This window comes from Blennius ocellaris (genome assembly GCF_963422515.1).
Source record: "Blennius ocellaris genome assembly, chromosome: 5".
Classification (NCBI taxonomy): Eukaryota; Metazoa; Chordata; class Actinopteri; order Blenniiformes; family Blenniidae; genus Blennius; species Blennius ocellaris.
The window spans coordinates 29,861,243-29,885,669 of NC_137654.1; the positions used below are offsets into that span (position 1 = coordinate 29,861,243).

The window sequence follows — 24,427 nt, forward strand, 5'->3', positions numbered from 1 at the left end:
CCGTAGCTGTTGTTCAGCTGCAGACGGGGGGGGGGGGGGGGGGGGGGGGGGGGGGGGGGGGGAGGAGCGCTTGATTTACCCACCAGGACACGTGGGGAAGTGTAACGTGTGGAAACCTTCGATTTTCATCTCCTGCCAAATCGACACACTCCTCCCGATGACGACAAACAAAAACAAAAAAAAAACAACAAAGCACACGGGTTGTTTTTGTTCCGGGATTTTCCCCGGAGCCTCTTTAAAATAAGATCTAATGTTACCACGTCAAGCGCCTTTTTTTTTTAATGTAAATGAGTGTTTGTTGTGGTTTTATCAGACAATTCTTCGATACTCAAGTGACAGGAAGTCGTCTCGCTTGTTGATTTGATTGCTGTGATGAAGCTCATGAGAACTGATGAGTCGGCGGTGTCGTGAACCCGTGAAGGGGTTAATCTACCGCTTCTGATTGTGACGACAAAACACACGTTTAATCCCGGTGAGGAAATACAAATAGTGTCACTTTCCTCCTCTGGTTTAAAGGGGTTCTAACTCTTAATATATATATTTTTTATTTTTTTTTAATAAAAATGCCTTTCAGAAAGGAAAAAAAAAATGCAAATTCTAAGGTTATGAAAACTGAATTGTTCCAGGTAGTAAATCCGTCTGGAGGCGAGCGGAGCAGATAAACAGCCAGCGAAGACCTGCAGGAGTTTCTTCTGCTGCAGTAATAAAACAGACGCCGCTGCAGCTTCACACACTTGTTCAGGTCACGTTTTAATGGCGGACGTACGTTTTTTTTTTTTACTCTTCCAGCCGCCGTCAGTATCTAACGTTCACTGATGTCCCGCGTTTAATAAGACGCCTGACTGTGAAGGTTCCTCAAAGTATTCCCAAACTCATTCCACCCCCCCCCCTCACTCCCCCCCCCCCCCACTTGCTAATAATACATCGGCCAACAGGAGGTGCCATATAAGTCAGGAGAGGCGGCGGTGCTGCTGCGTGTCGCCATGTCAGAGGCGGAGAGGCTGATCTATGACTGCTGCAGGGCGGGAGGTCTATTCCACGGCTTATCTCCGGCTGCGTCCTCAGCTGATGGATGACTGGAGCAGGCGGAGGAGGGGGGGGGGTGGAGGGGGGAAGGAGGGAGGGGGGGAGAAGCAGCAGCAGCAGCCCTCCAGTGGTAGAAGACCTGAGACACACAGCAGGAAGAAAAAAAAACAACAAACCACCGCAGGCAGACAGAACGCGACGTCTCGGCCTGACGGCTGCACAAACTCTAATGTCAACCGTGTGTTTTATCGCCGCGGCGCTACAGTGGCAGGGGGGGGGGGGGGGGGTTAAAAAAGGGGGGGGGGGAAGTTGTTGGGTAACTATCAGGCAGGATGGGTGTGTGCTGGAATTTCCTGTCACCTTTTGTGTCCGGAGGAAGTGGTGCACGTTACACCGCTGCCATGTTCTTTATTATTGAGTCGATATAAAAGTCCCGGCCGCTGCGAGCTTCTCCCCCCCCCCCATCTCCCCCCCCCCCCCCCCGGGCTTTTAAGAGTTTTATCAGCAGAAAGCCCTCGACGCTCGTCTTTGACATGTTGCAACAGATTTAGTCTCCATGAAGCTTCTGTCGTCTGGTTTCCTCTGCTCTGCTCGCCGCCGACCAGCTCATTACTTTGGTAACAGACGGCGGCGGTTCTTTATTTTTGTTTTGTTGTTGTTTTTCTCCCCCCCCCCACCTCCCCCTCTACTTCGGTCATCCGCGGCCCTCTGGGTTTGTTCGCAGCCGGCTGGCAAAGGTCAGCTTTTAACAACAAGACCACTATAATGACTCCATATTGAGTCAGAGAGGCTTTGTTTTGCTGCTGGACGCTCCTGCGTCAGTGTTTTCACAGTGACATTTAGAGTGTGTGTGTGCGTGCGTGTGTGCGTGCGTGTGTGCGTGTGCTCTGTTTGTCATCACGATACCATCGTTGCGTCTGCGCGATCTTAACCAGTTTTACGACTCCCGACCATCGGCTCCCAAGCAGGAAGTGCGCACACACAACAATGGCCTATTGAGTGGTTCCCGTCCTCCGTCCTCCTTTCATCCGCCGCCTCTCCGCCCTCTCCACCCTCCGGGGGGGGGGGAGGACTCTGGGCGGCCGAGGAGCGCCGGCTCTCTGAGCGCACTCTGGAGAGAGGAGCCTGTTGTTCCTGCCGCGGCGGATGGCCATTTGGTAGCGCTTCCACCCAGCTGCCTCCCCGCCGCCCCCGTCTCGATCTCCCGGCCCCCTCCTCTTGCCGCCGTGTTGCCTGGCAACCCGGGGCTGGAGCCGTCGGAGCAGGGGCAGAGCGATTCAGGGAGCAGATTGGCGGATGATTTATTAGCCGGGCTGGAGAGCAGTGAGCCCAGGCAGCTGAAATGGAGCCTTAAACTGGAGCCGACATGTAGGGAGGGAGGAGGGGGAGAGAAAACGGCCGGGAGGGGGGGAGAGAGAAGGGGGGAGAAGGGGTGGGGAGCGCAGCTCCTCGCATTCAGTACAGTTGAGGAAACGTAATGAAGATGACATAAATGGGACAGATGCAAACTTATAGGAGCGCGTATCATTAATTGTTGACGCTCCCGAGTCCCAGAAGCTTGAATTGGAACAATTCAGCTCCTGGAAACACCTTGATTCCAGGTACCAGGTCCAGGTACATCTACCAGGAAAAACCTGCACTTTCTCCTCCCGCAAGCTCAGAGTTTTGTCATCACCTGTGGAGACGAGCCCTGTGATGTGTGTGTGTGTGTGTGTGGCAGCGTTCCTCATGTTGTTTGACTGACAGTCCGAGTGCTGACCTGCCTTTCGCCCCTCAAGTGGTCGGAGATGGGGGTTTTTTTTTTCACACGTGGGCCAGCGTTTGCACTCGAGACGGCGCCATCTACTGGCTAATCAGCCGCTGCACCTCCAGCCTGATGAGCGGAAACGAGGCTCCGGCGTCTTGACGGGGCCTCACCTGTTGGATCGTTCAGCCTGCTTCAGTTCAGTCCTGCGCCTCCCCGTGCTCCGGCGTCACTGCTGCGCGTTTAAAGGTCCCGTGTTGTTCAGTTTCTCAACAACATGGTGTTCAAGGTGAATTTCCCTCAATCCAGCTGAATTCCATCCAGTCTAAAAGACCCTCCAGTGAGAACAGGCGGTTTCTGTGTCTGTTGTCTGGTTCACTCTGAGAAACAAATGCTCATACTTTTCGAGGGCAGAGCACATCTACCTGTGTGAGCATCCACTGCCAGAGGGAGTCATTGTTTCCCAACATGACATCACGAGGGGGACAGACTTTCTTCACGTCTGGCGCCTCGTACACAGGCTATAGCGACTGACATCACTGTTATAATGATTCACGTTTGTATAATTCTGGCCTTTTAAAGCTGCAGCTGCATTGTGAGGATGAGAAGTCATTCAAAAATAAAAAAAAATTGTTGTTGCATTTTGGTTGTCAGGTAGAACTTTTATTAATCTGTGCAGAGACGGCAGGAGTCTACGGAGTGATGTTACTGCACATGTGCACTATATAGATAAATAGTTCTGCTCATGTGGGAGGAACAAACATGGCCGCCTCCAGCGTGGCACGTCTCCCAGTCCATAATTCTACTTTCATATTTGATATTGGAAGTTTTATAGCTGAGATTCACCCCCGACAGCACCCAGCTTGTCTCTCCATTGCGTTAATGTTTATGGCGTATTGTTCTCCGCATGCATGCATGTGTGCTTTCACCACAACAGCAACAAACAGCACCACCTAGTGGCCTGGCATGCCGACTGCATCGCTTTCAGTGTTTCTGGTTGCCGTGAAAACCCTCATGATTTTCTGAAACGAAACTCTTTGCCTGTAAATTTTCCCTCCGGGAAAAAAAAAACCCGGTGTCGTTTCGCCTTCAAGCTGTGCGACTTGTGTAAATTTTGTCTTTTGTTCTGAAAGCCGAGCATGTAAACAATATGCGGTTACATAACCGACTGTACGCGGCTTGGAAAACGATCCGTGTCTGGTTTTCCGTCTCGCTTGTCTCCTTCCACCATGTCCGAGAGCTTTTTTTTCCCCTCTCTCTCTCTCTCTTGCCCTCTCTCTCTCTCTCTCGCCCTCGCTCTCTCTCTACACAAACTGTGTCACCCCCCCCTCCTCCCTCCTTCTCTCCCCGGCTGGCTGAACCGCTTCTTCCCGCTTAAAGCGCCGCCGTCGTCGCCCCCCCCCCCCCCCTCCCACCTCGTCGGGAAACACGGAGCCCCGCGTTATCGTCGTCGGAGTGTCCGCGGTGTTAGTTTCACGCGATGACCGGAGGACCGGAGCCCGCGGCAGCCGCGGCGCCGAGGGAGCGCGGAGCGGCAGCAGCGACGCCGCTCCGGACTCCAGTCCGGGTTTTGCGCTCCGCCGCCAGCCAGAGTGTCTCTAGCAGAAAGATCACATGTAAAGCCTTCCCCTTTGTAGTGGAGGAGCACCGAGTGACAAGCTATTTCTTTCTTGTTAAAAAAAAAAAAAAAAGAAAAAGAAAAGAAAAACGGAGGACGTGTTGTCGGGAGACGCCGTGGATTTTTCTCCCGTCCCTGCGTGTGGATGTAGATGTCGGGATTGTGGACTTTTTCTTTTTTTTTTTTTTCCTTCTGTACGTGTGTTTGTTTTTCTGCTGTGGCGGAGTTACTTTGGGAGGATCGAGCTCGTCTCTGGAGCCAGAAAGTAAATCTGCTCGGCGGCTCCTCGCTGCTTTCAGCCGCCGCTCTTAAAGGAGAACACATGGATGTGGATCGTTGAGATTTCTATACCTTTTTTTTTTTTTTTTATAATTTTTTTTTTTTTAATCGAGTTCGATGTTTTGTTTGTTGCTGTTTATTTTGCTTCCACGGAGGTGAGATGGCACCGCGCTCAGTTTTTTGTTATTTTTTTTCTTCCGTTTAAATCCGCTATGATATTTCGGTGACATCACTTGCATGTCCGGATTTCACATTTTCATTTAAAGGCCTAAATGTACAAAGTGTAATTAAAGCGCTACGTTGTTTTTTTTCTACTTGAGGTTTTTAACTTTGAACTTGAACGACAGGATGAGAACGTTCGTTCGTCTTTTCTGACGTTAATCAGCCTCACTTGTCATTTCCTCTTGTTATTTTCTGCTTCGACGCGATGTCATGTTGTTTTAACTGTTTTCTCCTTTTGCAGTTTGACTTCACACAAACTAACAGCCTCTCTCTCTCTCTTGCTCTCTCTCTCTCTCTTTCTCTCTCTTTTCTCTTTTCCTCTGTGAAAATTTGCAGAAGCGCTTCATTAAAGGTTTGAGACAGTTTGGTAAAAACTTCTTCAGGATCCGGAAAGAACTGCTGCCCAACAAAGAAACGGTAAGATCCTTTAAAAAAAAACACACACACTTTGTTTTCTCCCCTACTTGTTGTTTTGTTCAAGTGTGTTTGTGACTATTAGGAAATGTTTTCAGTCTTGTCCTCTGGTTTTTCTCCTCCTGGAGAAGAAGTGCAGCCAGAATGTTCAGATGTCAGAGGAAGGAAGAGACAAACTGTACTTTACATTAATTAGCCGGTTGTAAACAAGTTGTTCTGATTTGTTTATGGTTCAGTGGAGTTTTCAGAGTGCAGCCTGGTTTGTTTTTGTTGTTTTTCTCTTCTTCTTCTCAGTTCCACTCACATTAAATCACCACATCAGAACGTGAACCAAACCCTGACGCGTCGATTATTCTTTAAGGGGACGTGCATCATTTTGAATTTGTCCCATCATCCAAACGACGTCACAGCTCGGCGAGCGTGCTGTGATGTAAACAAACCTGTAGGACGTTGCCAGACGCTTTTGGCGCCGTCGGTCTGTCTTGACGGCTTCCTGGCAGGTCGACGGTCCATCACAAGAGTTTTGATTGAACTTAGTTGATCCCATTCACACTTTTTACAAGCGCGTTCGTGACGAGACGAGGGAGGTTTCCTCTCTCTCTCTCTCTCTCTCCTGCACAGTAATCAACCACTGTGACCTGCGTCTTGTGCAAATTGGGTCAAATCCAGGCCGAACAATGATTAACCACAGTCGGCCTTACAGGGTGCGACCGCCGCGCCGAGAGCAAAGCAGCAGCGGTAGTTTGTTGCTCCTGTTTGGACGCCGGAGGTTCTTATCTGGACGGTAAATCTGCCGTAAAGTGTCGCTCCAAAGGCCCCCCCGGTTTCGCGCCGCCGGCTCGGCCGCTCGCTTTTATTCTCCGATTTGCGATTCATAAGAGAGTGCGGGCCTCGCTGTTCCTGCTGGAAGTGTGCCGACACAGCGCTGACACAGCCGTCAGAAGAGAAATCAAAGGTGTTTTGTCGCTGCTCCTCGTCTGCAGGCGAAAGCACGAAGGCCCAGTTTTCTCTTTTTTTTTAAAAAAAGAAGAAAAGAAGCAAACACCACGTAATGTTTTCACTCCACAAGTCTTTTGTGCTCCCGTGTTTTTCTCCTCGGAACCAATTTGAACTTCTTGAATAAGAGCTGAAAGTGTGTTTTCCTCGCGGAGGGTTCCGTCAATTATTTTTTACCGGTTCTTGAAATATATACGGCCGGTCCAGCTGATTGGCCATAAAGGAGGTATTAATGCGATTCAACCTGGAGGGGGGAGTCGACTTGGCAGGAGAGGTAATAGACCTCCTCCAGGATCTGGGCCCGCCGCCGCCGCCGCCGCCACGGAGCAGAGGAAGATTAATTTTCCCCCTGCAAATGGAAAATAAACTGCCCTTTAAACATATGAAAAGATGGCTGGGGGAGCGGCGACCTGAGGAGGAGACGGGCTAGAGGCTGGGCGTTAGCTCAGTGTGGACACTGAAGAAGCATGGAGGGGGGAAAAAAAGGAAGAAGAAAAAAAAAAAATCTTTGCTTATGATTGAACCGGGTTTGTTCCCGACCTGCTCGTCCTCAGATCCCGTCTGTGGAACACGGAACACAACAATCCCCAGATATTTCAGATTCTTCCACCATTAATCTCCAGTCGCACGCCACTGTTATCCACCTCGCATGCCAAGTGATCAGAGACGTTCTGCTCCTGATCCCCCCCCCCCTCCACCACCTCCACCTCCACCCCTCCAGAGGTTCCCGTCAGCCGCTGCTCCTCCTCCACGCTAGCTCGATTAGCCCCCGGATCGGCGGTGCCAAGGCTAAAGCACCCAGCGCTGTGTAAACACACCAGGCCTGACTAGCACTCAGGAATGCCTTATATAAAGTCACATAAAGGCCCCGGGGTGGGGGGGGGGTGGAGGTGGGGGTGGGCTGGGTGTGTCCTCTGACCGGCTCCACTGCCACCATTTCCTCCAGAGACGACGTCATGGAACACGAGCCGCTGCTTCAACGTGCTGAAGAGGCAGATCGCAGATAACTCTTGATATTTGATATTCTCTCAGGGAATCTCCTTCAAACTGTTGTTTCTGGTGGAGGGGAGGAGTGGGGGGTGAGGGGGGGGGTCTCCATCTCTGCTCTAACAAAAAAAATTATAAAGTTTCTATTCGGCTACCAAGACCAAGCCAGTTGACTTATTAGTGAGAGAACGTTTCATCACGTCGGACTATTTTCAGCCACCGGTTGGTTTTCAGTGTTTCTCAAGTCACAAAGTAAAATATGCATTACTGAGCAGAAACCATTTCTGCAAAGGCAAGTCATGCCTGAAATTGTATTCAGCTGTTTGTGTGTTTGTCCGATGAGGGATTTCAAATTGCACACAACAACAACAAAAAAAATTATTATTATTTCCTTCTCGCTCACATAAAAGTTTGCCGTCCTGCTTATTTCTACATTTTTGCAGCAGTTGTTTTAATCTGCTAGCAGTGTGAAACGCTCCGGAGGGGTAGTGGAGTTCTCGGGTCAGCCGGTGCTGAAAGCAGCGACGGAGCAAAGCATGAAAGTGATCCTGCTTTGTTTTTATGGCACAGCGGTTCTGCGGCGGCAAAGCTAACAGGTGAACCGCCGGCGTGTTCACGTCACTGATTAAACCAGTGTTCTCAGACGGCAAACAGCCCCCCCCCCCTGCCACCCCCCCCCCCCCCCCCCCCCCCCCCCCCACCCCCAAACATGGGGATGAATCAAAGATATAATTGACTCCTGGAGTCAGACTGTTTGTTAGCGCTCTGGATTTAGCACCTCGTTGTAATTTGTGGTGTTTTTTTATTTTTTATTATTATTATTATTATTTGTTTTCCGACTCCGTGTGATCATCACTGAGTGTATGAATTATTTTATTTAAAAAGAGAGAGAGAGAGAGAGAGAGAGAGAGAGAGCTGGGTGTGATTTGCAGCGTCGTTCTCGACACCGCCTCCCAGCAGATGTTTGCCGCGGTGCAATCTGCCCAGACGTCACAGTGGATTCATCGCCACGTCCTGAGCGCCGCAGCCACAACCTTTGGGGACGAGCGGTGATTATAAATACTCGGGGTTCAAACGCTAATTAAACCAGCTGCAAACGAGGGGGCCTGGTCCGGCCGGCAGCAGCTGTCGGTGACGTGACAGGACCCCCCCACCCCCCCCGGGGCCGCTAAGTGATATAACATGTTGAGGCAGTGAAGTCGCTGTGGGGCTGACGGAGGCACGACCACCACGTATTGATGTTCTTTAGCAGACCACGGGCAATTTAGCACAGCTGAGTGTCGGCAAAATCCTTTTTCAGCTTAATAGACGAGGCCCGGAGAGCGAGCGAGCGAGAGAGAGAGAGAGAGAGAGAGAGAGACGGCTCCCTGTGTCATGTAGTTCTTTAGTCGGCTTCGTGTTGTGGGGTGTTTTTTGTTGTTTTTCTTCTTTCGGGGGGGGGGTGGCGAGCGGCGAGCTTATCAGCAGTGCGCGCAGCATCGACCCTCCAGCGGAAGAAGAAGAAGAAGAAAAAAAGGCTCCATTGCCGTCCAATCTGCTTTGACCAGGAAAAGCGCTTACAGCGGGAAAAACACGAGTGCTGATTCTTCAGCATGCACGTCCCTGACCTGTGAAAGCAGCTTTCTCCGGCAGGAAGGCGGCGCCGCCTCTCGCCGGCCAACATCACCTACTGCAGGTGTTGGTTCTGACATCTGTACTGCACATGTGGCTGATGAACACTAGAAATATTGCGATGATATTCACAATATTTCGCAAAAAGACTGGATGCAGTCAGTTCTAGTTCAATGGATTATAAATGAGATCCAGTTCTTAATTAACTTACCTGGTGAAATAAAGGTCCAATAACTATATTTTCTCCATTAACGGCACGTTCAAACGTTTCCCATTAACATTGCAGGTGTTGAGTTGGGCCACTAGAGGGTGCTGTTATAATGACGCTCCACGTCTGCGCAGACAAAAATACACTGCAAACATCAACAACGGGGAACACGGACATTCCAGTGGATTGTTGTGACAATGACTGTCAAAATAAAGCTCCACAAGTCGCAGGAGAATCTGGACCGGAAGTTGTTGTTATTCTTCCACTGAGCATGTGCAGAACAACCGCTCACTTCAACCGTGATGCGCGGCAGCGTCCTTTCTGAAAAGTGGCGTTTTACCCCCGTTTCCACGGAGACTTGAATCGGGGCGTTTTCAAAAAGTTGCGTAAACGGATCCCAAAACACAACAGGTTTGCGTTTTGACTTGATAAAGTTGTAACGTGCAAAGAGGCTTAAAAAAAAAAAAAAGTTCAGGTTTGGTCCAGGAAGAGAAAGAGCGCTCTTATTTTGAAATACAAATGTTAAAATTGTTACCTAATCATTTCAGCTATCATCCAATTTGCTTCCTCTTTATTATGCAACACTTTTATTCTGAAGTTTCCGGGTCATCAGTAGTTTTCATTGTTCACCAGGTTGAGTTTTATTTAATTTTGCCAAAAGCGTTTGCTCTTGACCCGCTTTACCAGCGTTTCCTGTTGATTTGACCCTGAAGGGTCCGGAAGGGTCCGGCAGTCCAACCCTCTTGTGGTTCCAGCTCAGTAGAACCTCCTCCAGCAGACCCCCAGACTCTCCCATGGCCACTAAACCGCCTCACTTTTTTTTTTTTTTACCCTACATGTTGCGGTTGGATTCGGTGCTGATTGTCCATTGTTATCGGCTGCCGGCCCTTTTCTCTCCCCCCCCCCCCCTCCTCCTCCTCCCCGGCTCTCTCCTGCCAGTAACGGCCTGAACCGTTTGGCTCCATGTCAAAGCAGAGGCCTTTTGTGGCTCCGTCACAAATCTGCCAGGAAAAACACAAACCATCTGTTCTGTCCGGGCCTGAGAGGGGACGAGGGTGGAAATACAGGAGTTTAGCCGTCGCCCTCGGCCCTGGCCGCCACCGCCGTACATCGGACCACCGTCGACCGGCATCCCCCCCCCCCCCTCCCCGGGAACGCTTTGACGGTTAAACCCCCCCCCCCCCGGACAATATACTGTCACATTACGGAGCTCAAACCTGCAGGAGGAAAAGATGCAGATGTGCCTTTTCCTTCACGTCCCCCGATGTCGTGAAAGAAGTGACGGATGGCGGCCGCAGGAATCCTGCAAGATGGCGGGTGGCGCCGCCGCCGCCGACACGCCTCCCCAGCCTCGAACCCGAAGGAACCTAATCTGGAAGCCTTCCTCCGCTTCACACGAACGCCGGCGACCATTTTAAGTGGCGAGAGCGGCAGCGGAAGCCCGGAGAGCGGTGATAGCGGGGGTAAGCCCTTTTCCTTCGTCGGATAATCCAACGGGCCAGAAAGCCGCTGCAGACGGAAGCGTTCTAAAAGGCCTTATGATGCTGAGCTTATGTTGTCAGTGTCTGCTCTGTGGAGCCGCAGCACTTGATTTACAGCACCGGGGGGGGGGGGGGGGGGGGGGCAGAGCCCCGGCTACAGTTCTATTTCAAGTCTTTCCATAAAATTCTTTTTTTTTTTTTTTACAAGATGCTGTCGGAAACGGTTTCCGAGTTGTTTACCGTCGCCGTCGTTTCATGAGGAAATTGCCGCTTTTACACAGAAAGCCTGGAGTCGGTAGGAACGCCAGCCGGCGGAGAGGGGGGGGGGGACAGAAGGTTGATGGACGTTAAAGCGTCGCCGCCGGCACATGGCGACGTGACGGAGCCACTTTGATGGGGGGAGACGTGGTGTGGCGGGACGCGGGTTTGACATGCAGGCAGGCGGAGCGACGTGATCCGTCAACATCACGCGACGTTCCGGCGGACGTTACCGTAAATCAACGCCGACGCTTAAAATGAACGTTTTCCCCGTTTTTTATGTCGGGGTTTTATTTTTCCCCCATTTCAGAAAGTTTCACATTTACACAACAGCGTATTCAAAACTGCCCGTATGCATGGGAACGGCAGAAACGCTGAAAATGATGTAGTTACCATGTTTGGCCACTAGGGGGGGGGGGGTTGCTTTTGTAATGGAAATAATTTACTATAAAGCTTAACAGCGGGAGAATATAGACATTGTACTGGACAGACAGCCAAGTTAGATCGTTATTACGGTGACTGTCAAAATAAAAGTACCAAATCCCAGGAGAATATCGATTGGGAGCCAGGACACAACTGAGCATGTGCAGAAGTATTAGCTATGGCCACAGTTTAGCCGTTAGCAGCATTTTCTCCATCTCCACGGAGACCGAAGGCCAAAACATGAATAAAGTTTTCTGTTTTCATTTGGAAGCGTCATGGAAACGGGGCCTCGGTTCCCCTTTTTACATTTCTTTTCTCCATTTTTTCTCTCGGCTCCTCAGATGTACAGTGACGATGTGGCGCCGCCGCCCCTTGTCTCCCTCTTCATCCTCGCCCGGCGGCGCCGGCTCATCACTGCACCTGTTAATTCCCATTCAGAGGCCCGAGTTAATGTTTTCATTAACCGCCGGCGTAATGTAATAGTACTTGACACGCTGTAAGTGATGGAGCGGCAGGCTGACCTTTCCCCGCCGCCGCCAGGCCGCCGCCGCTGAGCGGCGCTGCTGGGAGCCGTCATTCGCCGCCGCTCGGCTCGGCGCCACACTTTAAATCTGCACTTTTCAATTACATCTCACATCAGGATGCCGGCCGCCGCCGCCGCCGCCTCCTCCTCCTCCTCCTCCTCCTCTCCCTCCTCCTCCTCTCCCTCCTCCTCTTCCCCCTCCGCCTCTCCCTCCGTCTCCCCCTCCTCCTCCTCCTCCTACTCCTCTTCCTCCCCCTCCTCCGCCTCCCACTCCTACTCCTTCTCCTCCTCCTCCCCCTCCTCCTCCTCCTCCTACTCCTTCTCCTCCTCCTCCCCCTCCTCCTCCTACTCCTACTCCTCCTCCTCTTCCCCCTCCTCCTTCTCCCCCTCCTCCTGCCCCCCTACTCCTCCTTTTCCTACTCCTACTCCTCCTCCCCCTCCGCCTCCTCCTCCAAAACCACAACATTTTCAAGTGAAAACACAGAACCTTTATTGCATTGATAATAAAAGTTTAATAAAAGTGTTGCATAATAAAAAGGAAGCAATGAGATGATCACTACAGTGATTAGTTTAAACACGTGCTGAAGTTTTTAACATCAAATAACAGTGTCGTTTCTCCTCCTGGACCAAATAGTGACATAATGGTTTTTAGGGTCTGTTCACACGTTACAAGGATTTCAAGCGAAAATGCAAAACGGTTGTTTTTAGTGTCGGTTTAGAAACAACGACGCTCTGAAGAAAGTGGAAACGCAGTAAAACACAACTTTTTCAGAAACGCTGCTACTGCACATGCTCAGTTGATGGACAACAAGAACAACGCGAGTGTCGTGACTCCCAGTTCATATTCTCCCGCGACTTGGTACTTTTATTTTGACAGTCGCCGTAATAACAACGCAACTTGGTCGTCGTGTCTGTGTTCTCAAATTGTTGACGTTTACATTGTGTGGTTGTTTTACAAACAGCTCCCACTAGTGGCCCGACATGAAAACGACGTCGTATTAAAAAAAAAAAAAGCTTTTGCGGTGTAAAAGCTAAACAGTAACGATTTGTTTTCACACGAAAAGTTGTGTGAGGTGGGCCTCAGTGTCTCCTGCAGCTGGAGTCCATCCAGATGTGCTCCTCTGCAGAAGCTGAGCGCCGGCGTCACTTCAGGTGGGAATGGGAGACGGTTTCGTGGAGCTCCTCGGGGGAAACGCTCCCGGCGCCGCTTCGGCCCGATAAGCCGGAGCCGATAGGAATTTCCCCGAAGAGCCACATGAAGGCCGATCTTATTCCTTCCTGCCAATCAGAGACCAAACAAGACTTAACGTCTCCTTAATGTCAGACGCCGGCTGGACGTGTGTGAGCGATAACGCTTTAATGGCCGCCGGGTCGACTCGGCCTGCGGACGACCTGGTTGATCCCCGGCGTTGCTTCCTCCACCTCTCGATGGCCGACGTTCGCCAAAAGCTGCCGGCGCGTTTTCACGAGACCGGCGGAGTGACGAAGTCCTGTCAAGTTTGTCGGCGGAAGCGGAGAAGGAAAACAATCGATGGCCGTTATAAAACCCCGGCGAGCTGTTGAACGGCGGTTTTAAAGATCCACAGCCACATGGGCTTTAAAGATCCCAGGTGACTTACGGCTCAGGTGACTAACGCCCCCCCCCCCCCTCCCCCCTCCCCCTCCCCCGACTTCCGCCGCCAATTCGCAGGAGTTGCCCGGCCGGAAACACGCGCATTGATGTGCAGCACTGCAGCAGACGAAGTGTTAATGTTGCAGTCGGGTATCGATTTTTTTTTTTTTTTTTTTTCCCCGGCGGCCCTTTTGTGCGCCGGATTGGTCCGCCCGGCGAAGCGCGCCCCTCCGAACGTTTGATTAAAGTTCAATTGACTCTTCCAGCGGAGGGGCGCGGAGCCATTTCACTCCCCATTTGTAGCCAAAGCTCCGGCTGACACGTCCTTTTGTTCCCATTCAGCCCCGCCGCCACCCAGGCAGCCTCCGCCGCACTGATCCTAATATCCCCGCATTCAGCCGGGCCTCCTCGCCTAATCCCGGGACAGACGGGCCGCGGCACAAACACGCCCGGTCCACCGCAAACCCTGGCACGGAGTGACCCCCGCTCCGCTAGCCTCTCGTGTGCTTAATGGAGGAAGGGGGGTGGGGGGGGGGGGATTTCCACATATTTATTTCAACCAGACTGCAGATATCTCACACAAGCCGCTTTTGTCGATTTCTTTTTTTTTCTTTTTTCTTTTTTTTCTCCTCCAACTTCAACAGATTGACCTCAAATCCGTTTAATTCACTTTTCTCTGTGCGATCGGCAGCGAGGATTTCTTCCCACGGTGAACACGCGTCGTGTTCTGGTGGAAGCAGCTCGCTCTGGTTCTCGGACTCGTTTCGTCTCCGTGGATACGAACCACTGAAATGAATCAAATGTCGTTTTCATTTTTTTTTTATTTAATGCACCTTTTAGACAAGATACCATAAAGTACGTTTAGCATCGATGCAGTGAACCAACCTGGAGCGTCTAACACGACTTTGTCCTTCAGCTGGAACTCCCAAGATGGAACTTTTCTAAAACTCTTTGTCTCTGAAAACGGGGGGAAAACGCAACTTCTCTCTCACGCTGCCGCGGCGCCGGAGGCGGTGGTTCTTCTGCGCATACGCGACTTTTCAAAACGATTTAAACATGAAACCTTTCAAAAACAAAAGCGTCTTCATTCAGAGGTCGTTCACTTTAAAACCCTGTTGCTTGATTTTATTGATTTGCTGTAAAATTGTGGCCTCCTTATGACTCTTATTCGAACGGCGTCGCCCCGGTGGACAGATTGGGAACAGCGGTTACAAATTTTAGATGATTTTTTAGAAATGTCATCCTTCAAACCTGATTAAACTTTTCTCTGGTCGGTTTTAGGACTTTTGACGCCTGAATTTTTAGAACCAACTATTATCCATCATGAAATGTTGTTATAGTCACTAAAAAAGTGATGTTAACCAAAATAATCTCTGTCCCAACTGGTAGTTAAATAAAGTTCTAACAACGTGAACAGCCTGGAACCAGATTTGTCTGTTGGAGTGGACGGTCCAGTTAGAACCCGCCTGCTTCACGCCCCCTCCTGGTTGTCGTTTCAGGGCGAGCTCATCACGTTCTACTACTACTGGAAGAAGACCCCCGAGGCGGCCAGCTGCCGAGCCCACCGCCGCCACCGCCGCCAGCCCGTCTTCCGCCGCATCAAGACGCGGACCGCCTCCACGCCCGTCAACACTCCCTCCCGGCCGCCCTCCAGCGAGTTCTGTACGTACGCCCGGCCTCTCCCGGGGGGGGGGGGAGGGTCAGCGGAGGGGAATCGGCGTCGAGGTGTGAGTGACGTTTGTGTTTGTTTGTTTCAGTGGACCTCAGCTCAGCCAGCGAAGATGACTTTGACAGCGAAGACAGCGAACAGGAGCTGAAGGGCTACGCCTGCCGCCACTGCTTCACCACCAGTAAGACCCCCGCCCTCCTCGTCGGGGGCTATTTATTCCCGGGATCGCCGCTCAGTGTGGCATCGGACGACGACGTCGGGGCTAATTTGATCAAACAGGAGCCTCGTTTCTCCTCCCACGCTAATAAACCCTGGCCTCGTGGCGCTAACCCCGCGTAGACCTCATTAGCACGTCAACACGGAACGCTGTGGCTGCTTATATATCGTTTTCCCCCATTTAAAGTGTCTTTGGAGTCCCGCTGTCGCGTCATTTGTACGTGTGGTTTGAGTGTTTTCTCACGGCGGTAGCTGTCTCCTCCCCAGCCTCCAAGGACTGGCACCACGGGGGCCGCGAGAACATCTTGCTGTGCACCGACTGCCGCATCCACTTCAAGAAGTACGGCGAGCTGCCGCCCATCGAGAAGCCCGTGGACCCGCCGCCATTTATGTTCAAACCCGTCAAAGAGGAAGAGGATGGACTCAGCGGGAAGCATAGCATGAGGACCCGACGGAACCGAGGCTCGGTGAGTCGCCGCCGCCCCTCACACTTCCCGCCGCTTTCACACCGGGCTTTGATTTCATTGCTTAGTTAAAATAGTGGCGTTATTTAGTCGCTACTTTTCAAAAATTAGACGGACAAAAGATCCTGTGGAAGCGAAGGCGATAGATTTGTGTTCAGGGAAGCATCGGCTCACGCTGACTCTCGCCACAGATGTCGACGCTACGCAGTGGCCGTAAGAAGCAGACCGCCAGTCCCGATGGCCGGGCGTCGCCAACCAACGAGGACCTGCGCTCCAGCGGGCGCACGTCGCCCAGCGCCGCCAGCACCGACAGCACCGACAGCAAGACGGACTCCATGAAGAAGCCCAGCAAGGTAAGTCGCCGCACGCAGCCGCCGACACGCACCGGGGAAAAAAAACAACAACATTGTGAGCGTTACCGTGACGACGTTCCCGCCGCCTCTGCTCCCGCAGAAGATCAAAGAAGAAGCTCCGTCGCCGATGAAGAGCGCCAAGCGGCAGCGGGACAAGGGAGCGTCGGACACGGAGGAGCCGGAGAGGACCGGCGCCAAGAAGACCAAGACACAGGTGAGTGTGCGCTCCGCGTTCCGCCGTCCTTCACGCGTGTCGCCGTGTCGTCCCGCTCAGCCGTCTCCGTCCTCCGTCCCCCAGGAGCTGAGTCGGCCGGATTCGCCCTCGGAGGGCGAGGGCGAGGGCGAGAGCTCCGACGGGCGCAGCGTCAACGAGGAGCTGAGCAGCGACCCTAAAGACATTGATCAGGACAACCGCAGCTCCTCGCCGAGCATCCCGAGTCCGCGCGACAACGAGAGCGACTCGGACTCGTCGGCGCAGCAGCAGCAGCTCCTGCAGAGCCAGCATCCGCCCGTCATCCAGTGCCAGGCGGGCGCCTCCTCCTCGGCGCCGCCGCCGCCGCTCCCGCTGCCGCTGCCGACCTCGGCCCCCTCGCTGCCGCCGCAGGTCTCCCCCACGGCGGCCTCCGCCTCGCTACCTCCCCAGCCGCTGCCCCAGACCAGCCCCATGTCCCTCATCCAGTCCGGAGCGTCGCTCCACCCTCAGAGGCTTCCCTCGCCGCACTCGCCCATCACTCAGGCTCCGCCCCCCGGGCCGCCGATCCCGCCGCAGTCGTTACCCAGCCCGCACCACGGGCCCATGCCCCCGATGCCGCACCCCCTGCAGCCCGGCCCCTCGCACATGCCTCACCCGCACGCCATCGCCCCTCAGGGATTCCCCGTGGGTCCGTCTCAGGTCCCGCCCCCGCCGGTCCCCGGCCAATCACAGCAGAGGTCTCACTCGCCTCCCCCCCAGTCGCAGTCGTCGTCTCAGGGCGGCGGCCAGCCTCCCCGGGAGCAGCCGCTGCCCCCCGCCCCCATGTCCATGCCCCACATCAAGCCCCCGCCCACCACGCCCATCCCCCAGATGGCCACGCCCCCGTCCCACAAGCACCCCGCCCACGTGTCGGCGCCGCCGTTTCCTCAGATGCCTTCGAACCTGCCGCCGCCTCCGGCCCTCAAGCCCCTCAGCTCCCTGTCCAATCACCACCCGCCCTCGGCCCACCCGCCCCCCCTGCAGCTGATGCCCCAGGGGCAGCAGCTGCAGCCCCCGCCGGCGCAGCCGCCGGTCCTCACGCAGTCCCAGACGCTGCCGCCGTCGGCCGGCCACCAGCCTCCCCCGGCGCCGCCCCTGCCGCCCTCCGCGGCGGCCCCCCACCCCAGCGGACCGCCTCAGCCGTTCTCCTCCCACTTCAACACAGTTCTACCTCCGAACGGCCCCCCTCCATCCTCGTCGGCGTCCATGCCGAGCTTGCAGCCTCCGCCGTCGTCGTCGTCGTCGTCGTCGTCGTCCTCCTCGGCGCCGTCCTCGTCCATCTCCATGCCGCTGCCCGCCTCGGTGCCGTGCGGCGGGCCGGGCCTGCCGCTGCCGCTGCCGCCGGTGCACATCAAGGAGGAGCCGCTGGATGAGATGGACGAGCCGGAGAGCCCCCCGCCCCCGCAGAGGAGCCCCTCCCCCGAGCCCACGGTGGTCAACACGCCCAGCCACGCCAGCCAGTCGGCACGGTGAGTCGGAATAATGAGCTAATAAAAGCATTCAACTCGTTTTCCTCTGCAACGTTTGAATGGACGGTTGGTTTTGTCCCTCCTGCAGGTTCTACAAGCACCTGGACCGCGGCTACAACTCCTGCGCCCGGACAGACTTCTACTTCACGCCGCTCGCCTCGTCCAAACTGGCCAAGAAGCGAGAGGAAGCTCTGGAGAAGGCCAAGAGGGAGGCGGAGCAGAAAGTGCGGGAGGAGAAGGAGCGCGAGCGGGAGCGAGAGAAGGAGCGAGAACGAGAGCGGGAGCGGGAGAAGGAAGCCGAGCGAGCGGCGGTGAGTCCTCGCCGCCACTTTTCTCTTTTCCGTCTCGTCACCGGGGTTTGTTTGTTTTGATTCCTCAACTGGACTTCTCTCCGCCCACAGAAAGCGTCCAGCTCGTCCCACGACGGCCGGATGGGCGATCCCCAGATGGCCGGCCCCGCCCACATGCGCCCGCAGTTCGACGGCCCGCCCACCACCATCGCCGCCGTGCCGCCGTACATCGGGCCCGACACGCCGGCGCTGCGCACGCTCAGCGAGTACGCGCGGCCGCACGTCATGTCGCCCACCAACCGCAACCACCCGTTCTTCATGTCGCTGAACCCGGCCGACCCCCTGCTGGCGTACCACATGCCCAGCCTGTACAACGCCGACCCCGCCATGCGGGAGCGCGAGCTGCGGGAGCGGGAGATGCGCGAGCGGGAGATCCGGGAGCGCGAGCTGCGGGAGCGCATGAAGCCGGGCTTCGAGGTGAAGCCGCCGGAGATGGACACGCTGCACCCCTCCACCAACCCCATGGAGCACTTCGCCCGGCACGGCGCCATCACGCTGCCGCACATGGCCGGCCCCCACCCCTTCGCCTCCTTCCACCCGGGCCTCAACCCGCTGGAGCGCGAGCGGCTCGCCCTGGCGGGGCCGCAGATGCGGCCCGAGATGAGCTACCCGGAGCGGCTGGCGGCGGAGCGGCTGCACGCCGAGCGCATGGCGACCGTCGCCAACGACCCCATCGCCCGGCTGCAGATGTTCAACGTCACGCCGCACCACCACCAGCACTCGCACATCCACTCCCACCTCCACCTGCACCAGCAAGACCCACTGCACCAAGGTGAATGGACGCCCTGCACACGCACACACGCACACACACACACACACACACACACACACACACACACACACACACAGAAGTTGCAGTTTATTCGTATGTTAAAATACGAGAAACGCTGCATCATGCTAGCGCTAAACAATTTACTGAGGCTCCGCCCACACCGCCACGTTTTCACGTGTTTTAACGTCACACTAGAAAATTAAACTTTAAAAAAAAAAAAAAAGTTCTGACTCCGTCTCCATGGAAACGGAGGGAAACAGAACTTTCTTCCAGCGCCACCTCGTGGCCTGGCATGCTAACTACATCATTTCCAGTGTTTCCATGGAAACGGGCATCGTTTAAACACAAAACGACACATTTTCACGTGAAATCACAGTGAATCTTTGTCCAAACTGACTTTTAGCTTCACATTTACAACTGAACTCTTATTTTATCACACGTTGTTTATTTTCATCTGTTTATGAATTCGTGCGAATATTTACTTTAACTGTCGACTTTAAAACTTTGTAATCGTCGTGTTTCCAACTGAAAAGTTTCTGTAATCAGAACCAAGAGAAACACTTTGATAAAACGTTTTTTTTAATAAAATGATGTCATTGAATGTTTTTCTCCTCTCAGAGAATTTGACGATATTTTTTAACGGCGAGGCTTGTTTTTTTTGTTTTTTTTTCTTCCGCGCTCTGAGAGGAGAAATGTGATGTGCTGAATGAGTGACCTTTGACCCTCCAACTCTGACGCCCAGAAGGTGGTGGTGAATGTCTTGTGTGTCCTCCAGGTTCGGGGGGCCACCCCCTGGCCGTGGACCCGCTGGCGGCCGGACCGCACCTCGCCCGCTTCCCCTACCCGCCCGGCGCCATCCCCAACGCCCTGCTGGGCCAGCCGCACGAGCACGAGATGCTGCGCCACCCGGTGTTCGGTAAGTCTCCGCCCCCACCGCCGCCGACTCCGCCCTCCGCCCACCGCCGACTCCGCCCTCCGCCCACCGCCGGGCTCCGGGGTTGTGTAACGCTCCGTGTGTCCCGCAGGAACGCCGTACCCGCGGGAGCTGCAGGGCGGCCTGCCGCCGCCCATGTCGGCCGCCCACCAGCTGCAGGCGATGCACGCCCAGTCGGCGGAGCTGCAGCGGCTCGCCATGGAGCAGCAGTGGCTCCACGGCCACCATCACATGCACGGCGGGCCGCTGCCCGGCCAGGAGGACTACTACAGGTCCGAGTCCGTCCAGAGCCCACGTCCTCTCTGACCCGCCGCTGTCTAGACTGACCTCTCTCGACCTCTCTCTCTCTCTCTACCCCTCTACCTCTCTCTCTCTCTCTACCTCTCTCTCTCTCTCTCTACACCTCTCTCTCTCTCTCTCTCTACCCCTCTACCTCTCTCTCTCTCTACCTCTCTACCTCTCTCTCTCTACCTCTCTCTCTCTCTCTACCCCTCTCTCTCTCTACCTCTCTCTCTCTCTACCGCTCTACCTCTCTACCTCTCTCTCTACCCCTCTCTCTCTACCTATCTCTCTCTCTACCTCTACCTCTCTCTCTCTACCCCTCTCTTGACCTCTCTCTCTCTCTCTCTCTACCCCTCTCTCTACCTCTCTCTCTCTACCCCTCTCTCTACCTCTCTCTCTCTACCTCTCTCCCTACCTCTACCTCTCTCTCTCTCTCTCTACACCTCTCTCTCTCTCCTCTCTCTCTCTCTCTCTACCTCTCTCTCTCTCTCTACCTCTACCTCTCTCTCGCTCTACCTCTCTACCTCTCTCTCTACCCCTCTCTCTCTCTACCCCTCTCTCTCTACCTATCTCTCTCTCTACCTCTACCTCTCTCTCTCTCTACCCCTCTCTTGACCTCTCTCTCTCTCTCTCTACCCCTCTCTCTACCTCTCTCTCTCTACCCCTCTCTCTACCTCTCTCTCTCTACCTCTCTCCCTACCTCTACCTCTCTCTCTCTCTCTACACCTCTCTCTCTCTCCTCTCTCTCTCTCTCTCTCCTCTCTCTCTCTCTCTCTACCTCTCTCTCTCTCTCTACCTCTACCTCTCTCTCTACCTCTACCTCTACCTCTCTACCTCTCTCTCTCTCCTCCAGCCGGCTGAAGAAAGAGAGCGACAAGCAGCTGTGAGGGAGGCGGCGCCCGGCGGGGGACAGGAAGTCGTCACAGGGCGGTCGTCCGAGAATCCTCCTCTCGTCCTTCTCCTTCCTGTCCAGGACTGTTTTTTGTTTTGTTTTTTTATTTCCTTTGTTTGTTTTTTTTTCAAATTCTTTTATAAATATTCTTCTGCTTTTCCGGGACTTTGTTTGGTTTCTCGCCGGCGACGACGTCGTCCTCCAGACTCCTGCATGAAAAGCTTCCCGACGTTCTTTTGTAGGTGCTAGAACGAGACACTGTGCTTACCCAGAGGGAAAAACTATAAAAAAAAAACCAACAAAAAAAAACAAACGGTCAGAAATAACAAGTGCTATCTTAAATTCAACATTTATTTTATTACATTGTTGGAGGTTTTTTTCATAATTTGGAGAGAAGCTGCAGCATGGCGTTTTCCAGCCTGTAAATAGTATATATATAAACATATAATTATTATTATAATTATTATTATTATTATTCCTCGGTGTGGACTCAAGTCGTTTATAGTTTTGAAGCATTATCCCTTGTTTCAGAGGGGAGCCGGCGACACCGGCGTCTCACACACACACACACACACACACGCCTCGCCCGCCTCATCCGTTCGTCAGAATGTGTAAAACTCGGCGTCGCGTCCGAAGACGCAGGAAGTGACCCGGCGTTCGTTCCTTCGTTCGCCGCCACTTCTTCTGCGGAGCATCGAGAAGAACCAACGTTGCACTGAAGGAGAATCCTCCAGCTTTTTTTTTTTTTTTTTTTTTTTTTTTTTTAATGAGTTCCAATGTTCTGTTGTTGTTTAACGACTTTTCCTTCATTTTCATTTTTTTTTTTTTTTTTTTATTTCCTCATTTGTTGGCGCCGGGACCTGGACGCTCACGTCGCTCTGTGGGTGTTTGTGAGTCTCCCCCTTCATCATCATCACCATCATCATCACCCTCCCCCCCCCACCCCCCCGGATGGCTGTAATACTGTTCACTGTGACACTCGCGAGGGCGCCGCCGCCGGCGCCCTCCCCTCGTCCCGTAGCCATGGCAACACTCCTGCAAGACTGTTTGACCGTCATGGCCGCCGGGAAAAACTGTGTTTTTAAGTTGGTTTGAAGAAGAAGTGGCCGCGTCGCCCCCCCCCATTACCCCCCCACCATATCCCCCACTCGAGGCTCCGCCCCCTTCCTGCCATCCCCGACAGCCGCCGCCCACCTCCTCCTGACGACTCCTCGCCTCCTCCTCCTCTTTTGGTGTCTCCGGAACCTTGATGTTAAGTGTTGTCAATGGTTTAGCTTCTTGTTTCAAAGCGGCAATAGCAGAATGTAAATTCTGACTGCTAAGATTTATATATATACGGAATCTCAAGCTTATTGTATATATGAGTCGTCGCCACGGGGACGACGCGATGTAAACAAAAAGTAGAAGAAGAAGAAGAATTGTGAGTCCTGTGTTCTCTCCATTTGAGTATTTTGTAATTTTTTTGAAAAATTTGTGGAATTAAAATAAATGACTAAGTTACACCACAGAGACGCCGCGTCCGTCTTCCTTCTCTTCCTTCTCTTCCTTCCTTCTCTCCGTCTTCCTTCTCTCTTCCTTCCTTCTCTCCATCTTCCTTCTCTCTTCCTTCCTTCTTCCTTCCTTCCTTCTCTTCCTTCCTTCTTCCTTCCTTCCTTCTCTCCATCTTCCTTCTCCCTTCCTTCTCTCCATCTTCCTTCTCTTCCTTCCTTCTTCCTTCCTTCTCTCTGTCTTCCTTCTCTCTTCCTTCCTTCTCTCTTCCTTCCTTCTCTCTTCCTTCCTTCTCTCCATCTTCCTTCTCTCTTCCTTCCTTCTCCCTTCCTTCCTTCTTCCTTCCTTCCTTCTCTTCCTTCCTTCTTCCTTCCTTCCTTCTCTCCATCTTCCTTCTCCCTTCCTTCTCTCCATCTTCCTTCTCTTCCTTCCTTCTTCCTTCCTTCTCTCTGTCTTCCTTCTCTCTTCCTTCCTTCTCTCATCTTCCTTCTCTCTTCCTTCCTTCTCTCTTCCTTCCTTCTCTCCATCTTCCTTCTCTCTTCCTTCCTTCTCTCCGTCTTCCTTCCTTCCTTCTCTTCCTTCCTTCTCTCTGTCTTCCTTCTCTCTTCCTTCCTTCTCTCCATCTTCCTTCTCCCTTCCTTCTCTCTTCCTTCCTTCTCTCCGTCTTCTCTCCATCTTCTCTCCGTCTTCCTTCTCTCTTTCTTCCTTCTCTCTTCCTTCCTTCTCTCTGTCTTCTCTCCATCTTCTCTCCGTCTTCCTTCTCTCTTTCTTCCTTCTCTCTTCCTTCCTTCTCTCTGTCTTCTCTCCATCTTCTCTCCGTCTTCCTTCTCTCTTTCTTCCTTCTCTCTTCCTTCTCTCCATCTTCCTTCTCCATCTTCCTTCTCTATCTTCATTCTCTCCATCTTCCTTCTCTATCTTCATTCTCTCCGTCTTCCTTCTCTCCATCTTCATTCTCTCCGTCTTCCTTCTCTCCATCTTCATTCTGTCCATCTTCCTTCTCTCCGTCCTCCTTCTCCATCTTCCTTCTCTATCTTCATTCTCTCCATCTTCCTTCTCTCCATCTTCATTCTGTCCGTCTTCCTTCTCTCCGTCTTCCTTCTCTCCATCTTCATTCTGTCCGTCTTCCTTCTCTCCGTCTTCCTTCTCCATCTTCATTCTGTCCGTCTTCCTTCTCTCCGTCTTCCTTCTCTATCTTCATTCTCTCCATCTTCATTCTCTATCTTCATTCTCTCCATCTTTGTTCTCTCCGTCTTCCTTCTCTATGTTCTTTCCCTCCATCTTCTCTTCATCTTCATTCTCTCAGTCTTCATTCTTTGTCTTGATTCTCTATCTTCTTTCCCTCCATCTTCTCTCCATCTTCATTCTTTGTCTTCCTTCTCTATCTTCTTTCCCTCAGTCTTCTCTTCGTCTTCATTCTGTCCATTCTCCCGTCTTCATTCTCTGTCTTCATTGCCTCCGTCTTCCTTCTTTCTATCTTCCGTCTCGGTCTTCATTCTCTATCTTTATTCCTTCTCTCCGCCTTTCTTCTCTCATCTTAATTCCTTCTTTCAATCGTCCTTCTCTCCTTCATCTTCCTCCATCCATCACGTCAGCAGAAGCTCATCGTTGCGGCGCCGCAGAGGAAGAACATCAAAGCTGAGCCACAAGGAAAAGTGTTTCTCCTCCTCCTCTTCCTCCTCTTCCTCCTCTTCCTCTTCCTCCTCTGCAGCGAAGCCACTTTGACTCAAATCTCCTCACTTTGTTTCCTTCAGTAGAATCTCGTCACTGAAACTACTGGAGGTTCCATGTAGGTCCACTAGAGGGCGCTGTTAGTTTTTATCGCTTTTCTTGTTTTCAGCGATTTCAGCTTTTTTTTAAAAAATTTGTGAGGCGACAGTTTTAGTGGATTTAACGATTTTTAACAG

General features: G+C 53.0%; 1 protein-coding gene across 1 annotated transcript in view; it reads left to right on the plus strand.

Moving 5' to 3' along the window:
* Nucleotides 1-21,599, plus strand: part of rerea (arginine-glutamic acid dipeptide (RE) repeats a) — a 31,231-nt gene extending 9,632 nt beyond the window's left edge. The window contains 12 exon segments of the mRNA XM_080496574.1: nucleotides 5,226-5,306; nucleotides 14,902-15,064; nucleotides 15,160-15,252; nucleotides 15,555-15,754; nucleotides 15,943-16,104; nucleotides 16,205-16,318; nucleotides 16,403-17,805; nucleotides 17,894-18,116; nucleotides 18,207-18,927; nucleotides 19,703-19,843; nucleotides 19,953-20,133; nucleotides 20,997-21,599. Of these exon segments, the coding sequence (XP_080352700.1) occupies nucleotides 5,226-5,306; nucleotides 14,902-15,064; nucleotides 15,160-15,252; nucleotides 15,555-15,754; nucleotides 15,943-16,104; nucleotides 16,205-16,318; nucleotides 16,403-17,805; nucleotides 17,894-18,116; nucleotides 18,207-18,927; nucleotides 19,703-19,843; nucleotides 19,953-20,133; nucleotides 20,997-21,030 (3,516 nt within the window). The 3' untranslated portion in view covers nucleotides 21,031-21,599.
* The last annotated feature ends 2,828 nt before the right edge of the window (nucleotides 21,600-24,427 follow it).